The sequence below is a fragment of the Bombus huntii genome, chromosome 2 (genome assembly GCF_024542735.1).
Source record: "Bombus huntii isolate Logan2020A chromosome 2, iyBomHunt1.1, whole genome shotgun sequence".
In the NCBI taxonomy this organism is placed as follows: Eukaryota; Metazoa; Arthropoda; class Insecta; order Hymenoptera; family Apidae; genus Bombus; species Bombus huntii.
Window position 1 is genome coordinate 18700930 of NC_066239.1, and position 13533 is coordinate 18714462.

The 13533-nt window shown below is 36.3% G+C and overlaps 2 protein-coding genes and 1 non-coding gene across 4 annotated transcripts in view; 2 read left to right on the forward strand and 1 right to left on the reverse strand.

The window, feature by feature from the left end:
- The window catches only part of LOC126874616 (dual specificity calcium/calmodulin-dependent 3',5'-cyclic nucleotide phosphodiesterase 1-like), a 101183-nt gene that overhangs the window by 80398 nt on the left and 7252 nt on the right, over nt 1-13533 (forward strand). Inside the window, exons 5-11 of one of the 2 annotated variants that reach the window (XM_050636881.1) lie at nt 3884-3937; nt 7467-7716; nt 8352-8609; nt 9661-9830; nt 11909-12154; nt 12856-13082; nt 13170-13265. In XM_050636881.1, coding sequence (XP_050492838.1) covers nt 3884-3937; nt 7467-7716; nt 8352-8609; nt 9661-9830; nt 11909-12154; nt 12856-13082; nt 13170-13265 — 1301 coding nt within the window. Of the gene's footprint in view, nt 1-1576; nt 1730-3883; nt 3938-7466; nt 7717-8351; nt 8610-9660; nt 9831-11908; nt 12155-12855; nt 13083-13169; nt 13266-13533 lie in introns of both variants that reach the window. The other variant, XM_050636873.1, reaches the window with a different exon arrangement.
- The window catches only part of LOC126874640 (alpha-glucosidase-like), a 103735-nt gene that overhangs the window by 29772 nt on the left and 60430 nt on the right, over nt 1-13533 (reverse strand). The gene's annotated exons all lie outside the window — the stretch shown is intronic.
- Trnat-cgu (transfer RNA threonine (anticodon CGU)) lies at nt 452-523 on the forward strand. Its single transcript has one exon. It is a non-coding gene; the product is annotated as a tRNA-Thr (tRNA).

Consider the following 13533-nt stretch of genomic DNA (forward strand, 5'->3'; position numbering starts at 1 on the left):
CTTCTTCGCGAAGATTTATATTTATATCTTGTGTGTACCATCAAAAAATTTGAAATTTCATATTAAATTGCGCACATCTACCCCTAAGTATATTCATCTAATCAAATTTAATAATTTGACTTCTAGGCAACACGATTAATCGATCATTGACGAATTTGTAATTTATTCGTTATTATTGCTATAATTATTATTATTGATGTCTAACGATTAATAATATGTTTATCAGGATTTTGTATGATATATGATATTTTGTATGACTCACGACCCTTGAAAACACGACATTATATGAAAAAGTAATAAATTATATCTTTGAATACGTAAGTGTAATGTATTATATTTGTATATTGTATATATTATTTAAAACGATAAGAATAACTATGTATTCGTAATTTTGATAAAAATATAGAATTGTATTATGACTACGGATTCGAGCAGTAAGGATAACAGAAATGCCTCTTTAGCTCAGTGGTAGAGCACTGGTCTCGTAAACCAGGGGTCGTGAGTTCAATCCTCACAGGAGGCAATTGAATTTTTTCTTTTTTTTCTTTCCGTATATCGCAAAAATTTCTCAACATTCGTCGACGAAATATTCATCATTTTTCACAACTGTTTTAACAATTCTTTTTATAAATGTTGTATCATTATTTGAGCTGTTTGTGATCGTATTTCTCACGCAGTTCTATATGTCTTTAACATTCCAAATCGTCCTTTTTACGCTTATATTTACTTCGCATTATCATTACATTGATTTATTACATTACAATGATTTATAGATCGAAGTTGTTTCTTTATATTAGTCAAATAAAAAGTCAATATGTTTCATACTCCTGACGTTCTTTTTCATTCTCTTCTTTTCTCATTTTTCTCATTTCGTTTAAATGTCGAAATTGATAAAATAACAGCGTTACCCACGTCGACAAAGCAGTCAGTCCAACTTGAGGCTCACATTACCGTGAAAGCCATTCCCGTCGAGAAACATCCGCATATTTTTTAAACGATCTATGCAATTTTTCAACACATCCAACAAGACGAGAAAACCATAATACGACGTGCAAACTATTTTTTAATGCGACGTATTTTCTACTAAGATTATCCATGAATTCTTACCATAAACTCGATACTAGCTGGCGACTACGATATAAAAATACTCAATTTAAAATACAGCCATGATAATCTCCTATCTATGTCAATTTCAACTGACGTTCCTCGTTTAATTTGAATATTTGCGTATATCACGATTAACATATTCCAGCAGCAACGACCGACGAGAGGCTTGAAGAATCCTTGAGTCTGCACCAGTCTACAGTTCGAAACTACATAATTCACCTAACCGTGATCTTTCCAGAGTCTATATCGGCGCGACCAGATTCTTGTTAACCCCTCGACCGTGTAATAATTATTTCTTAGAAACAGGTATCCCAAGGGGAATAGCGACATCGATTCGAACCAAGCTAGTCGGCTTATGTCCTCTCCGTATGGCGGCGCTATAATGCTAATGATTATAAATAAAGAAAAAGTGTAATATTCTACTGTTCTGTTCCCTACTTGACACATGCACTAACAAGCAGTACCGCAGGGTGAATTCAGGAGGGGTTGAGTGCTCTCGGTCATCGCGTAGGGGTGCGAGCCTGTCATCTGCATCCCTGGGGAGCGGCTTGGACTCGGATGGACAACAGGGCCACGCGGTGGTAACCCAGAAACGGAAGCTTCGCACCCCCGTATGGGCAAGGTTGCGAAATATTCACATTTCCGACCTCACACGACTTGTTCACCGCCTCTACCCCCGCCCCCTTCTTCGACCCTTCGAAAATCAAACATCCTTCAAGAACCTATCAACCCAGACATCCGCCATGTTTCTGTCGTTCTCTCCCCTTCACGTGTTGACATCTTTTCTCGATCTCATGGAGCTCGTTGTTAAGGGTCACGATCATGCGTCGTCTGCTCTGATCATTAGCGTCTAAGGGGAATCGAACCTTATCCCGTGAACCATACCGAATTCCAGACCGATTCGATCGACCGGTCTCCGATAGTGAAAAATGAAGGCAACGAGGGGGGGGGGGTGAAAGCGAAAAGCTGACACAGAATGTTTTTCTTCGGTCGAAGGATCTTGAGAAACGATTTTCTTATGGGTGTGAAGTTGACTTTGTTTTTTCATGTTTCTCTCTTTTATTCTTTAGTGGTATTATAATTATCTTTTTTAATTATTTTCCATTATATCTTTATAAATAATTGTTATAATTATTGTTTCTTATATATTTCTCATAACTATCTGATTTTTTGTAATTGATTTTTTCACTATATTTTTATATTGTAGTATTTGAGTTCTCGTAACAATGATTCTTCATTTATTTTTTCGAACCTAAAGATAAGAACCCGTAATATACAGAATTATATTTATTTCTCGGAAAGAAGTTTATTCGATGAAAACCGATTTCAATGGTGAAGTTCGCGTTTAAGATATTTTTAATTTACCGCCCGATAATTAAATCCAAAGTGTGAGATTTTCCAATGCGATTTCGCTCCCCCAGCGTTGCACCGCAGATCTATATACATACATACATACTACGTTTTCTTCTAGTCAACATATATGTAGTTTTGGCTTTGTACTAAATAGGTAGTGTAGACATTTTGCACAGGAATTAATGTGTGTCGATCGTTAGTCAAGTTTATAGTATCTTCGGAACTATCGTATCGTTCCTTACCAATTTGCACATATCTGCAATGCACGAATGTTAATATGTGATAAGTTTAGGTTTAGATAAGGTCTAGCGACTATATAGCGAAACTATATCATGCTGCGAAGTTAAAACTGATGACATATTAGTTTTAGATTTTCTGAATAAACACACATGCAAGAAATTACGTTCTACCTCCTACAGCCAAATTTCGATATCGAAAAGAGATCAGTCAAAAAGTAACGATAGACGCGATAATTTTTTTAATTTATTTCATTTTATATCAAAATTAACACTCGTTCGTACATCATTTTAAATAGGATCTCATCGATTTGCAATCGTGTTCAGACTTTTTTTTTTATTAACCAAACATTCGCGAGAACCAGGAAACGTATAAAATAGCTTCTCGAAAATTCATAACGGAGACACAAAAAGAACAGCTGTTCGCTGGTTACGTGGTACACATAATTGGATTGCGAATGATCAAAGTCGGTCTATCACGAGCGTCAAACACATCAAAACACAGCATGACGACTCTCTCTACCTGCCTGGCCTGTCTCTCCCTCTTCTCTAGCCTGTTTTTAGATCTTTCTAGGTGTAACCTGCTCACTTCTTGGATATCTGCCTGTTTACCAGCTGTATGCATCGCTATCTCAAAAAAAAAAAAAAAAAAAAAGAAAAAGAAATATACGTACAATCGAGTTCTTCCCTCTGTCTCTATGTATGTGTTTCCTGCGCCCATCTATATGAGAACGTGCATGCGTGTATCTATATATACATATATAGGGTGATGTGCGTTGAGAAATCACTTGTCGTTTGAAACGAGCTATTTTAATGGAATGCTCGAACGTCCCCTGTACGAACTGGATGACGGAATCGTCATCGAGACGCGACATTGTGTAAGCGCTTCTCAACCGTAAGAGATAAAAAGAGGAAAAAAAAAGAAAAATGAGAGAAAAGAATGAGATGTCGCTGATAGAATGGAACTGTACAAACTTTTGTCATTTTCTTTCTCTCTCTCTCTCTTTCGTCTTCTATTTCCATTACTCTTCTATCTTTCTTTCTTATTTTCTCTCCTCCTTTACTTTACTTCCATGTATCGATATACACGCACGCAGGCGGACGTTCCGTGCTTTAGATACGGCCTGATGAATGTGATCTATCGTTTAATGTGACACACGTTTTTTTCTTCATGTTTCGAATTATAGAGACGCCGAGCGTGTGGAGTCAACCGCTACTCGCCGTCAGGGTATACGACGTAGGTTCGTTCAAATGTTTGAATACAAGAAATCGCTAAGATTTCATTCACGTTCACGATGTGCATCGCTGTCAGACACGTCTTTTCGTTTCGTCACGTTTCTTTTGCGTTTCTCGTAGCGCGGAGACACGGCAATCTTCAAAACTCGCGGTAAGAACGCGTTTGAAAGGGTGACACGACGCCATTCTCTGGATAAATTGAATAGTTCGTTCGAGAACTCGGTTAAAGCGCCGTTCCATTTATTTTCTAATATCTTCCTCGATACCTACGTTTCTCAAGTTCGCGATTTTTTGGAATTTGAAAGAAAATTTCCATTAATGTTTTTATTCCTACTACAAAATATTTCGTATTCCCGATTGGTAGAATATTTAAAGATTAATGTCAGATTTGTTTTAAAAATAATTGTGGTATAAATATATTTATACCGTATCGATATCACAGAAATTTCCTAAAAGAACTATCAAAATGATTTGACGATAATAATAACAGTAATTAGTCTAGCATTCGCCAAAAAATTACATTCGAAGTACGTATAAAAATTAGATATTACAAAATAAATAGTAGTTTCACCGTCGCCCTTTCAATAACTATTAAAACACAGCCATGATCCATATTCTGCATGAATCCTCATCCATCACTATTTGTCTTGTTTTAGTAACAATCGCTCACGTAATATAAATACACTCGCCAAAAGCTTTAATATCACAAGAAATTACCATTTTTACCAAATTACACGATTACCACTTGTTCATGTTAAATTATAGTACGCATGGATATGCCAATTAATCGTATCTGATAAAGGAACTGTTTCCCCATTCGATCAAATGTAAATATTTTTTGATCGTAATATTTCGAACTATCGTAGAAAACCTTTACGCGATAAATGTTACCAGTATTGATAAATCGATATTTTATTATTCCAAAGTTTTCACGCGTCGATACCGTGCAATATGACGTTTCGTTCGATCTTAGACAACAGCATCGGTATTTATTTAATACAAAAAGATTTGTATCGATCCGACGCAAAAGTAATGGGAATCAGCACTCTAAAAAATGAAACACTGAATTGGAAGATTGTTTTTTTTCTTTCAAGGCAGTAACGAGTTTGCGTTCGATATATTTTCCCGCGATTTTCCTTTTATCGTTGATACTTGAACCTAACGAGAAATCGAGTGAGTGTTTCTAGTGTGCTTAATAAATTAAAACCTTTTACGGAGCTCGATCGTTTCGAAGTACAAAAATTTCTTTCAAAAAAATATTGCTTTCTATACTTTGCGATGTTTCTTCGAATTTTAATTGCAACGTTACATCTGCACAGATTGCGTCAATTTCATTATCCAGCAATGAATAACGCAATTTAGGCAGAAAGATTATTGCAAGTCATGATTATAATGAATTGTATCGTTACGATGGATCCAACATTATTCGAACGAACCGATATTCTGATAAACGAAGCAGCTAAAGACTGCGATACACTCATAAAAACCCATATACGTACATATTTGATTACATTGACGTATCTAGTTCGTCAGAATGTCGATTCGTCGATATATGCACCCACTACAACGATAATCCTAGAACAACGAAACAAAAAGCAACGTACCGTGGCGGGGGAATAAATTCTATTATTTAGGATATAAATTCGTAAAATATTGTTTTCAAATTGATATTTTAAAATGTTGCATCGATTTAATAGAAATTGTATTTTAATCAAGGAATTTTTCCGTTATTAAACGCGACAGAACTCTTATTCCTTTATCAAACATAATTCCTCTCTGTTCAGTGTTATATTCTTTGGAGAAGATTCCATCACAGTTCCTATTAACTTTACCGAGCTCCCTCTTAAAAGTATTAAAGACATTAACGACCCACTGTATATAGCACCAGTAACTTATAAAAACTTGCGAGGACTTTCTAATTCCTATAGTTCCCTTGCTGTTTTTGACGTTGAAGAAAACTTCTTATGCTTTAAATAAAACGAGTAGAGATTCCGAAGGTTAGATTCCTAATGCAGTCGATGCAGAAACACATCGTCATCGATATTCAGACGCAGAAATTTCATTAATACCGTACATTGCTCGATTTACACGGATTCACGTCGCCGCTTCATTAAAAATTTATCACTATACATAGCATATTTTTAGCCACTTTGAAACACTAGTGTGTTTGCTTGAACCGCTTTTGCATACTACCGTCTTTTTCCTCGCTGCACATTTTCTCTATTCTACTTAACTATTCAAACAGTTTCGACTGTATTATTCAGAACAAACTCTAGAATTATGTATAAATAATTTGGATCACTTTTGGAAGAGAATAAATAGAACGGAATAGATTTACAACCTTAGAGGCAAATCCTTGGTACAATTAAGCACACTTTCGTTTTAATAATAACGCTATCATAATATCCAAGAGCGAGATAACAATCTGGATTCATTGATCCAGATTCTGTAAGAATAATAAATCGTTCGTAATAATAGAGACGTGAAACCGTATTATATCTGCTTTCAATGTAAATCCCATTATAACCTCGAATTTGAAAATTAGAGTTCCAAGTTGTATCTAAAGAACACTTTGTCCATGAAACAATACTCCCAGCTTACATTGTCCAATGAATATTCGCTAAAAATCCAATGTCTATCGTCACGGAATAATTCGTTGTCGCATCGATCTTCCTCAATCAATATCAAGCACGGGCAAAAGTATGACAGCAAAAACTAATATCTTTTCAGTTCGTTTGTAGGCACATTACGAAAAAAAAGAGTAACAAAAAAACCATAAAACCTAAAAAAAAAAGCCATAAAATCTCTCTAACAGTAGTTTCCAAAAGTACGATAAAACCGATAGAGGTATCCAGGAAATAAAACATTGCATCATAATCAAAGACTGCAAACCACGATGCTCGGTGTATATCTAACGCCCTGTAACAAAATAAAAAATAAAAAGGAAATAAAAGAAAAAGAAAAATTGTGTCATTCACAGCTTCACACGCACCCTGTCGAGCAAGCGTCCCGTCACGATCCGAAGCAGAGATAAGCGTAAGCTACGACTACCATTTGCTGTTTCTTTGCTCCTTGACAAAGTCCGCGAATGGTCGTATCCTTTATAATAATCCAATCGTACGTGTTTCTTATTTCCCCTTTCTTATTAAAGCTACTCGAATGACACATGCGATAAAGAACCAGAAATGGCAAAAGGGAAAGGTACACGGTAGACGGTAAAAATTCGCCAAACGAAAAAAGAGAAAGATATTTAAATAAAATACCGAAACCACAAAAATAGATTGGTATCTAGCAAATTACGCAGAAATTAAGAAAAAAGACAAAAAGAATTAAGAAAAGGTAGGAATTACTAGCAAAAGCGATTATTAGCGGATGTTCGAGCGTAAGCCTACTCTCTGTTCTCTTATGAAAGATTAAAAAAAAAAAGAAAAAGAAATTGTAGGGAAGGTAGGAGTTGTCCACTGTGATTCCAAGTTGTTTCGCGATCGTCTCTGGTCTCGCCGCGTATCACTCAATCAGAAATATTTTCCTTAGGCGGCTAGCGGACGAGGACGACGAACTGTCGGAGGTACAGCCGGATGCAGTGCCACCGGAAGTTCGCGAATGGCTGGCTTCGACCTTTACCAGACAGCTTGCGACCACGAGGCGGAAGGCAGACGAGAAGCCAAAGTTCCGCTCGGTCGCGCACGCCATCAGGGCAGGAATCTTCGTCGATCGGATTTACAGGCGGGTCACCAACATCGCGTTCATGCAGTTCCCGCCGGAAGTGGTTAGAGTGCTCAAGGTATGCCGGGTGCATTCGATACGAGCTTTATCCGACGCCTGTCGTGCGAAATTTGCGCGCAAACATGATTGACGATGAAGCCAGATTTGTCAAGACTTTCACACACTTGTACAGACTTTTGTTCGTACTTTTTCTAACACGTAACGTCGTTTAGGGATCTTTTTTTACAGCTTCGAACGGTAGATTTTTGTATGAAATTGACTTTTTATTTTCTAGCGAGTTTTGATTTTTGATTTTATAACGCGTCTTTGGGCAGAAAGTAGCGTTTTTGCAGAGACACCGATAGATTCTAAAATTTTCTACCATAATGTATTACTCCAGTGCTTTAATTTTTCTTTGCTACGTGCTCAGATTAGTCATTTGCTAAAGCGTATATAGATAGTATAATACTTTCACGGTGTAACACAAGAGAAATTCAGACAAGCCGTTAAATATTTGAGATATAATACATAAATATAGAGTACGAAATTTGACAGCTTCATAGCATCCTGAAACTGATCTCACTAGCTGATCATAGCTATAGGTCGCTTGTCTCTGGAAGAAGTCTGAACTTTTATGTCGTTACCACGATCTGGTAGATGATATTTATTTTTGTGCCGGAAATACCCAGTGAAATTTATATATCTCTGTTTAAGACTTTAGACGATTGGTCCTTTGACGTATTTTCGTTAAACGAAGCCGCAATGGGAGCTCCAGTGAAATATCTCGGCTATGATCTGTTGAATCGATACGGCATGATCCACAAATTTAAAGTCCCTGCAACAGTGTTGGAGTGCTTCTTGGGAAGAGTCGAAGAGGGTTACTGCAGGCATCGAAATCCGTATCATAATAATCTTCACGCAGCTGATGTCGCACAGACTATGCACTATATTTTGTGTCAAGTAGGACTTATGGTAAGTCGATCAATTAAAAAGTGTATCAGTGACTTAACGACATTCCATTGTTTATCATTATATCGCGAGTAGGTATATTGGCATTTAAATTGCGATGAAAATAACTTAGATAACTATTAGTTGAACCAATGTGAATTATTTAAAAACGAAGATGAATTATTATTATTATTTAGTATATCGTTCGAGATGAATATTTCAATATGAAATGAAACAATTTTCGACAGTCTTGTAAGAAGGAAATTCAATATCGCTACTTTGCTTTGATATCGACAGAATTCAAGAAACGTAAATTTTAGGGAAAAGACATTTTAAAATTTATAAAGAAATTTTCGTGAGCCATACCAACGACGTTATAAGGCTGACTTAATACAAAGTATGCCACTATTTGCGAAAGTAGTATAACCGATCACGAAACAACCGATGATGAGCCAGTGTTTCTGTAAAAGTAAGACCATGTTGATAACGATATAAGTAATAACATTGTCCTCTGACGTAAAACTGGGGCGAAATTACAAGAGTTCACACGATAAAAGTACAAACATAATGTAAACTTTGTACGCGAGAAGAGTAAATTTATCGGTTGCGCAAAGCAACTATGAAAGCAAAGTAGCAATATGTGGAATTATTTAATTAGAAATCGCGACATTGCAAACTTACTTCAAGTGGTTTATCGTAAACAGCATTCCACACTGGACCTAACAAAAATCAAACGTAACTAATCAAAAGTTGAAAATCCGAGCCAATTCACGCTCGAACGGAGAAAACCACTTCACCCACTAGTTTCCCACCCCCGTCGAGTTCTCGAACCAGACTACCACTACATCGAGCTGTTTCTAGTTTAAAAGTTAGCTGGCACTTGTGCCGCTTGACGCGCGAGTCACTCGAGAATCTGCGCGCAAAACGAATAAATCGAGGTTTGCGGAGGGTGAGAAACAAATTTCGCTTTCGCTCGATATCCTCGATAACGATTTTCAGATCACTTTCTAGGAAAATTGTTCATTTGCCACGGATTACAGGCGCGCGAACAGTCGAAACGCTTGCTTGTTTGCAGAATTGGCTGACCGACTTGGAGATTTTCGCCACGCTGGTTGCGGCGATTATTCACGACTACGAGCACACTGGGACCACAAACAATTTCCACGTAATGTCCGGTAGCGATACGGCTCTACTCTACAACGATCGAGCCGTCCTGGAAAATCACCACATCTCCGCGAGTTTCCGGTACGTACGCGGAAAACGTTGGTCCCGTGTGTACGTTCGATCCCTTGATGATTGTCGGCTATTTTCGTTGTAATTTGTGCCCCGTTATACCGCGAACAACCGTCCTCCCCTCACACGTAAATCTTGCCATTCGACGAAATTGTAATTGATGCACGACACGAAGTGCGAAACGTTAACGCTTTGCGGTTTAAATTCCACCGGATGCTTTATGCTGATCGATTTGCGTGAAGTTTGACATGTCCTATGGTGTTACGCGGTTTATCGATATTCATGTATAATTTGATATTTGATTCTCTTGAATTATGATTTACCAACCGATAATACGGTAAAGCCTCCCTTGTCCGAAATAACAGGGAGCCAAATCTGTTTGGACGATAGAATCTAATAGAATCCGAATTTTCGGATAATGTAACAATCGGTTCTTTCGTTTGAAATTTCATTGATTCAAATGCAAATTAAGATTAATGGTAAATTAAGATTAGTATCTTTAGACGTTTGTGAATTCCTCCTCTTTTCGACAGCCAAGTCACGTAATTTTCTCGTTATAAATAATCGCATAGAGTTACGTTCTTCTTGTACTTCGAATCATCGAAACTCCTTTTCGAATACCACGAACGCTTTTGCACGAGAAGTCAGCTTTTCATTGCCACTTTCGTTTGCCGTTTCCATTTATGTAAAATCGTTGCTATTATCGTCCTTATCGTAATGAAACTGTTTCATTACGCCAGTATATCTGAGCTTTTTCTACCGTTGCCAGCATCAGAGGACTACGTGCTTTAGATAAATTCCAATTTTTGTTTCGTAATATCCGTAACTGTGGTTTTTCCAACGCCATGTATTTTTATTAATTCCGTTGCATTTACAGCACCTTCGTGTTTTTAATCATGCCGTATTTCGTTTTATTTGTCGTATTACTTTCATATCGCATCCTTATAACCAGAATTCAATCAATCGAATAAAGCAAAGTATACATTGCATGTGAGCACTAATAAAATATGCAAATATTTGAAACGGAACAAACCGTTCATTTACTGGGAAATATTGTGTCCGGATATTAGGGTATTCGGATAAGGGATGTTCGAATATGGGGCGGAGAGAGGCTCTACCGTATTAGCTAAGAATTGACAAGTTACAACTTGTACATTATAGATTTCTCTTTTACAATCTCGTAACTTTTTACTAAATAAAATACTAAAATAACTTGTAATTTGTGAAATGTAATTTTTCTTTGTTAACTATATCACTGTAATGTAAGGGTAGTTTTTGCTACCTGTAAATTACGTAAACTTTGATTTGTAAAATTTTATTAATAATATTGTGTCGATAACGCAAGAGGGTTCACATTGATATATTTTTATTTGTATTCTATGGCTATTGATATAAAAATTTAAACGATTAATGGAATACGGAGAGAGAATTATGAAACGTGTTTTAATTATTTTAAAGTGTATTTTAAAGGAGAGGATATATTGAATCGCTGTTGATAACGTTATAGAGGGTTGAATATCATAATATATTTTCTAATGTACTCAAATCTTAATAAACGCGATATTATTCCGAAATTGTATTTTATGGTCTTCTAGCTGCAGAAATATGCATCTAAATCTTTTTTATCGGGGCTATTACAATAAAACTGTAGTTATCTAAACTCGTCGCTCGGTAAACAATTTATACAATTGCAGTTTATGTAATAGGAGATCACCAATTTTCCACGCTACCAATTATCTATCGTTCACATAATAGCAGTTCACGTTTAGATAAATAAATTTAATTGACCATTAATTAAAATTTTGTTCCAACAAATAGTGCTGTATCGTATATATTTCTTTTCGTGGGAACAACATTTTGATTGTTGCAAATTTGTTACATAACTCAAATTACTCAGAAAACAGCTTAAACATTTAATTATTTATTTTCTTGCAATATCGATGAATTTTTGTAAAAAAAAATGAATTAAAATGGATTAGAATTCTCATAGAAATTAAGAAAAGTAATGGAATTTTGCTGCAGCTGGAAGGTCAGCTAATGATATCAAGAATAATTTAAAAGACAGATAAGTTTATCAAGATATATTTCAGGATATTGAGGGAAGATGAATGCAATATATTACAAAATCTATCGAGGGAGGAATTCCGAGAATTTCGTTCGTTGGTGATCGACATGGTACTCGCAACCGACATGAGCTTTCATTTCCAACAACTGAAAAACATGAAAAACATTCTGAGCTTGGCGGAGCCTAGCGTTGACAAAAGCAAAGCTGTCAGTCTGGTTCTCCATTGTTGCGACATCTCGCATCCGGCCAAAAGATGGGATCTTCATCACAGGTAGAACTTTTGCTCCTATTGTAAGCAACTGAACGATTGTTGTGCAAAAAATTCTTTCCCTGCAATGACGTACAAAATCTATTATGTACAAAACATTATAATGACAGAGATAAGTGTACCCAATTCAATTAAATTTTATTTCTTCGTTATCAATGACAGAAAAGTGCTTCTTTTTCCCTATCTCTTACACAATTTGTTATTTAAAATGGTATTTACAAATTTTCTTTACCAAGAACTTCCAATAGATAATGGGAAGTTTAATTTTTTCTCTAGTATCCAATTCAAGAATTATTTTCTAAATTTCAGAGGATGGAATGAGAAACATTTTTTATTTTCAAACGTTCTAGCGTTGCCTAATATTCGACTGTAAAAAACACCAGTTACTACTTTCAATTGCAAACATTTAAAACTTAGTTTCACGTTACTTGTTTTACAAGTTCGATCTTTTCCAACAATGTTATTTAAATCATTCATATTGTCGAAAATTGTTTACTCCATGAAAATTATCTTACTTTAATCGTTCTAAGAAACTTAGTACTTAACGTGGATGACCATCGCGACAGCCAACGTGTTAAGTAAATACACAGTCGCTTTCTTGAAAATTCCCTCGCAATTCGCCGTTATTTACGAGGGAAGACGTATCGAATAAAATTTTAAAGCTGGGCAAATAAAAAACGATGACGTTGTTTCTTTCCACTCAGATGGACAATGCAACTATTGGAAGAGTTCTTCCGGCAGGGGGATAAAGAGAATGCTCTCGGCTTGCCGTTTTCTCCGCTATGCGACCGTAACAATACCCTGGTAGCTGAATCGCAAATAGGATTCATCGAGTTTATCGTCGAGCCCAGCATGCAGGTGTGCAGCGACATGTTGGAGACGGTTCTCGCTCCGTTGAATATAAAGGAGAATGTGGACGAATCGAACGACGGTGAGCGAAAGCCTATCTATGTCACGCTTTAATGCGTTTCACTTGCCCCACTCTGTGAAATCTATTCAAATGACGAATAATTCATAGGATCCGTTGGAGAAAGCAAGAGATTCAAGATCGGTAAACCTTGGATTCCTTGCCTCGGTGACAACAAGAAAATTTGGAAGGAACAAGCTGTTCGAGGTATCTTCATCAAGATTATTTTTACATTTCTGAGGAAAAGAGCGGCCACGATATCAGGACACGGAGAATTAGGCTCTCTTGTGTATTTTCAAATATTAATCATTAAAATTCCTTCATGGAGCTTCGTAATTTTATGAACGTAAAGGAAAGAAGAGGTTTCCTCTTAAAGACAAATATTATAACGAGTAATTTACTTTGAGTATTTTGTATACTTACGCACGCTATGTATGATGTGAAAATTTGTCACGTTTAAATTTCTCGTAAACAT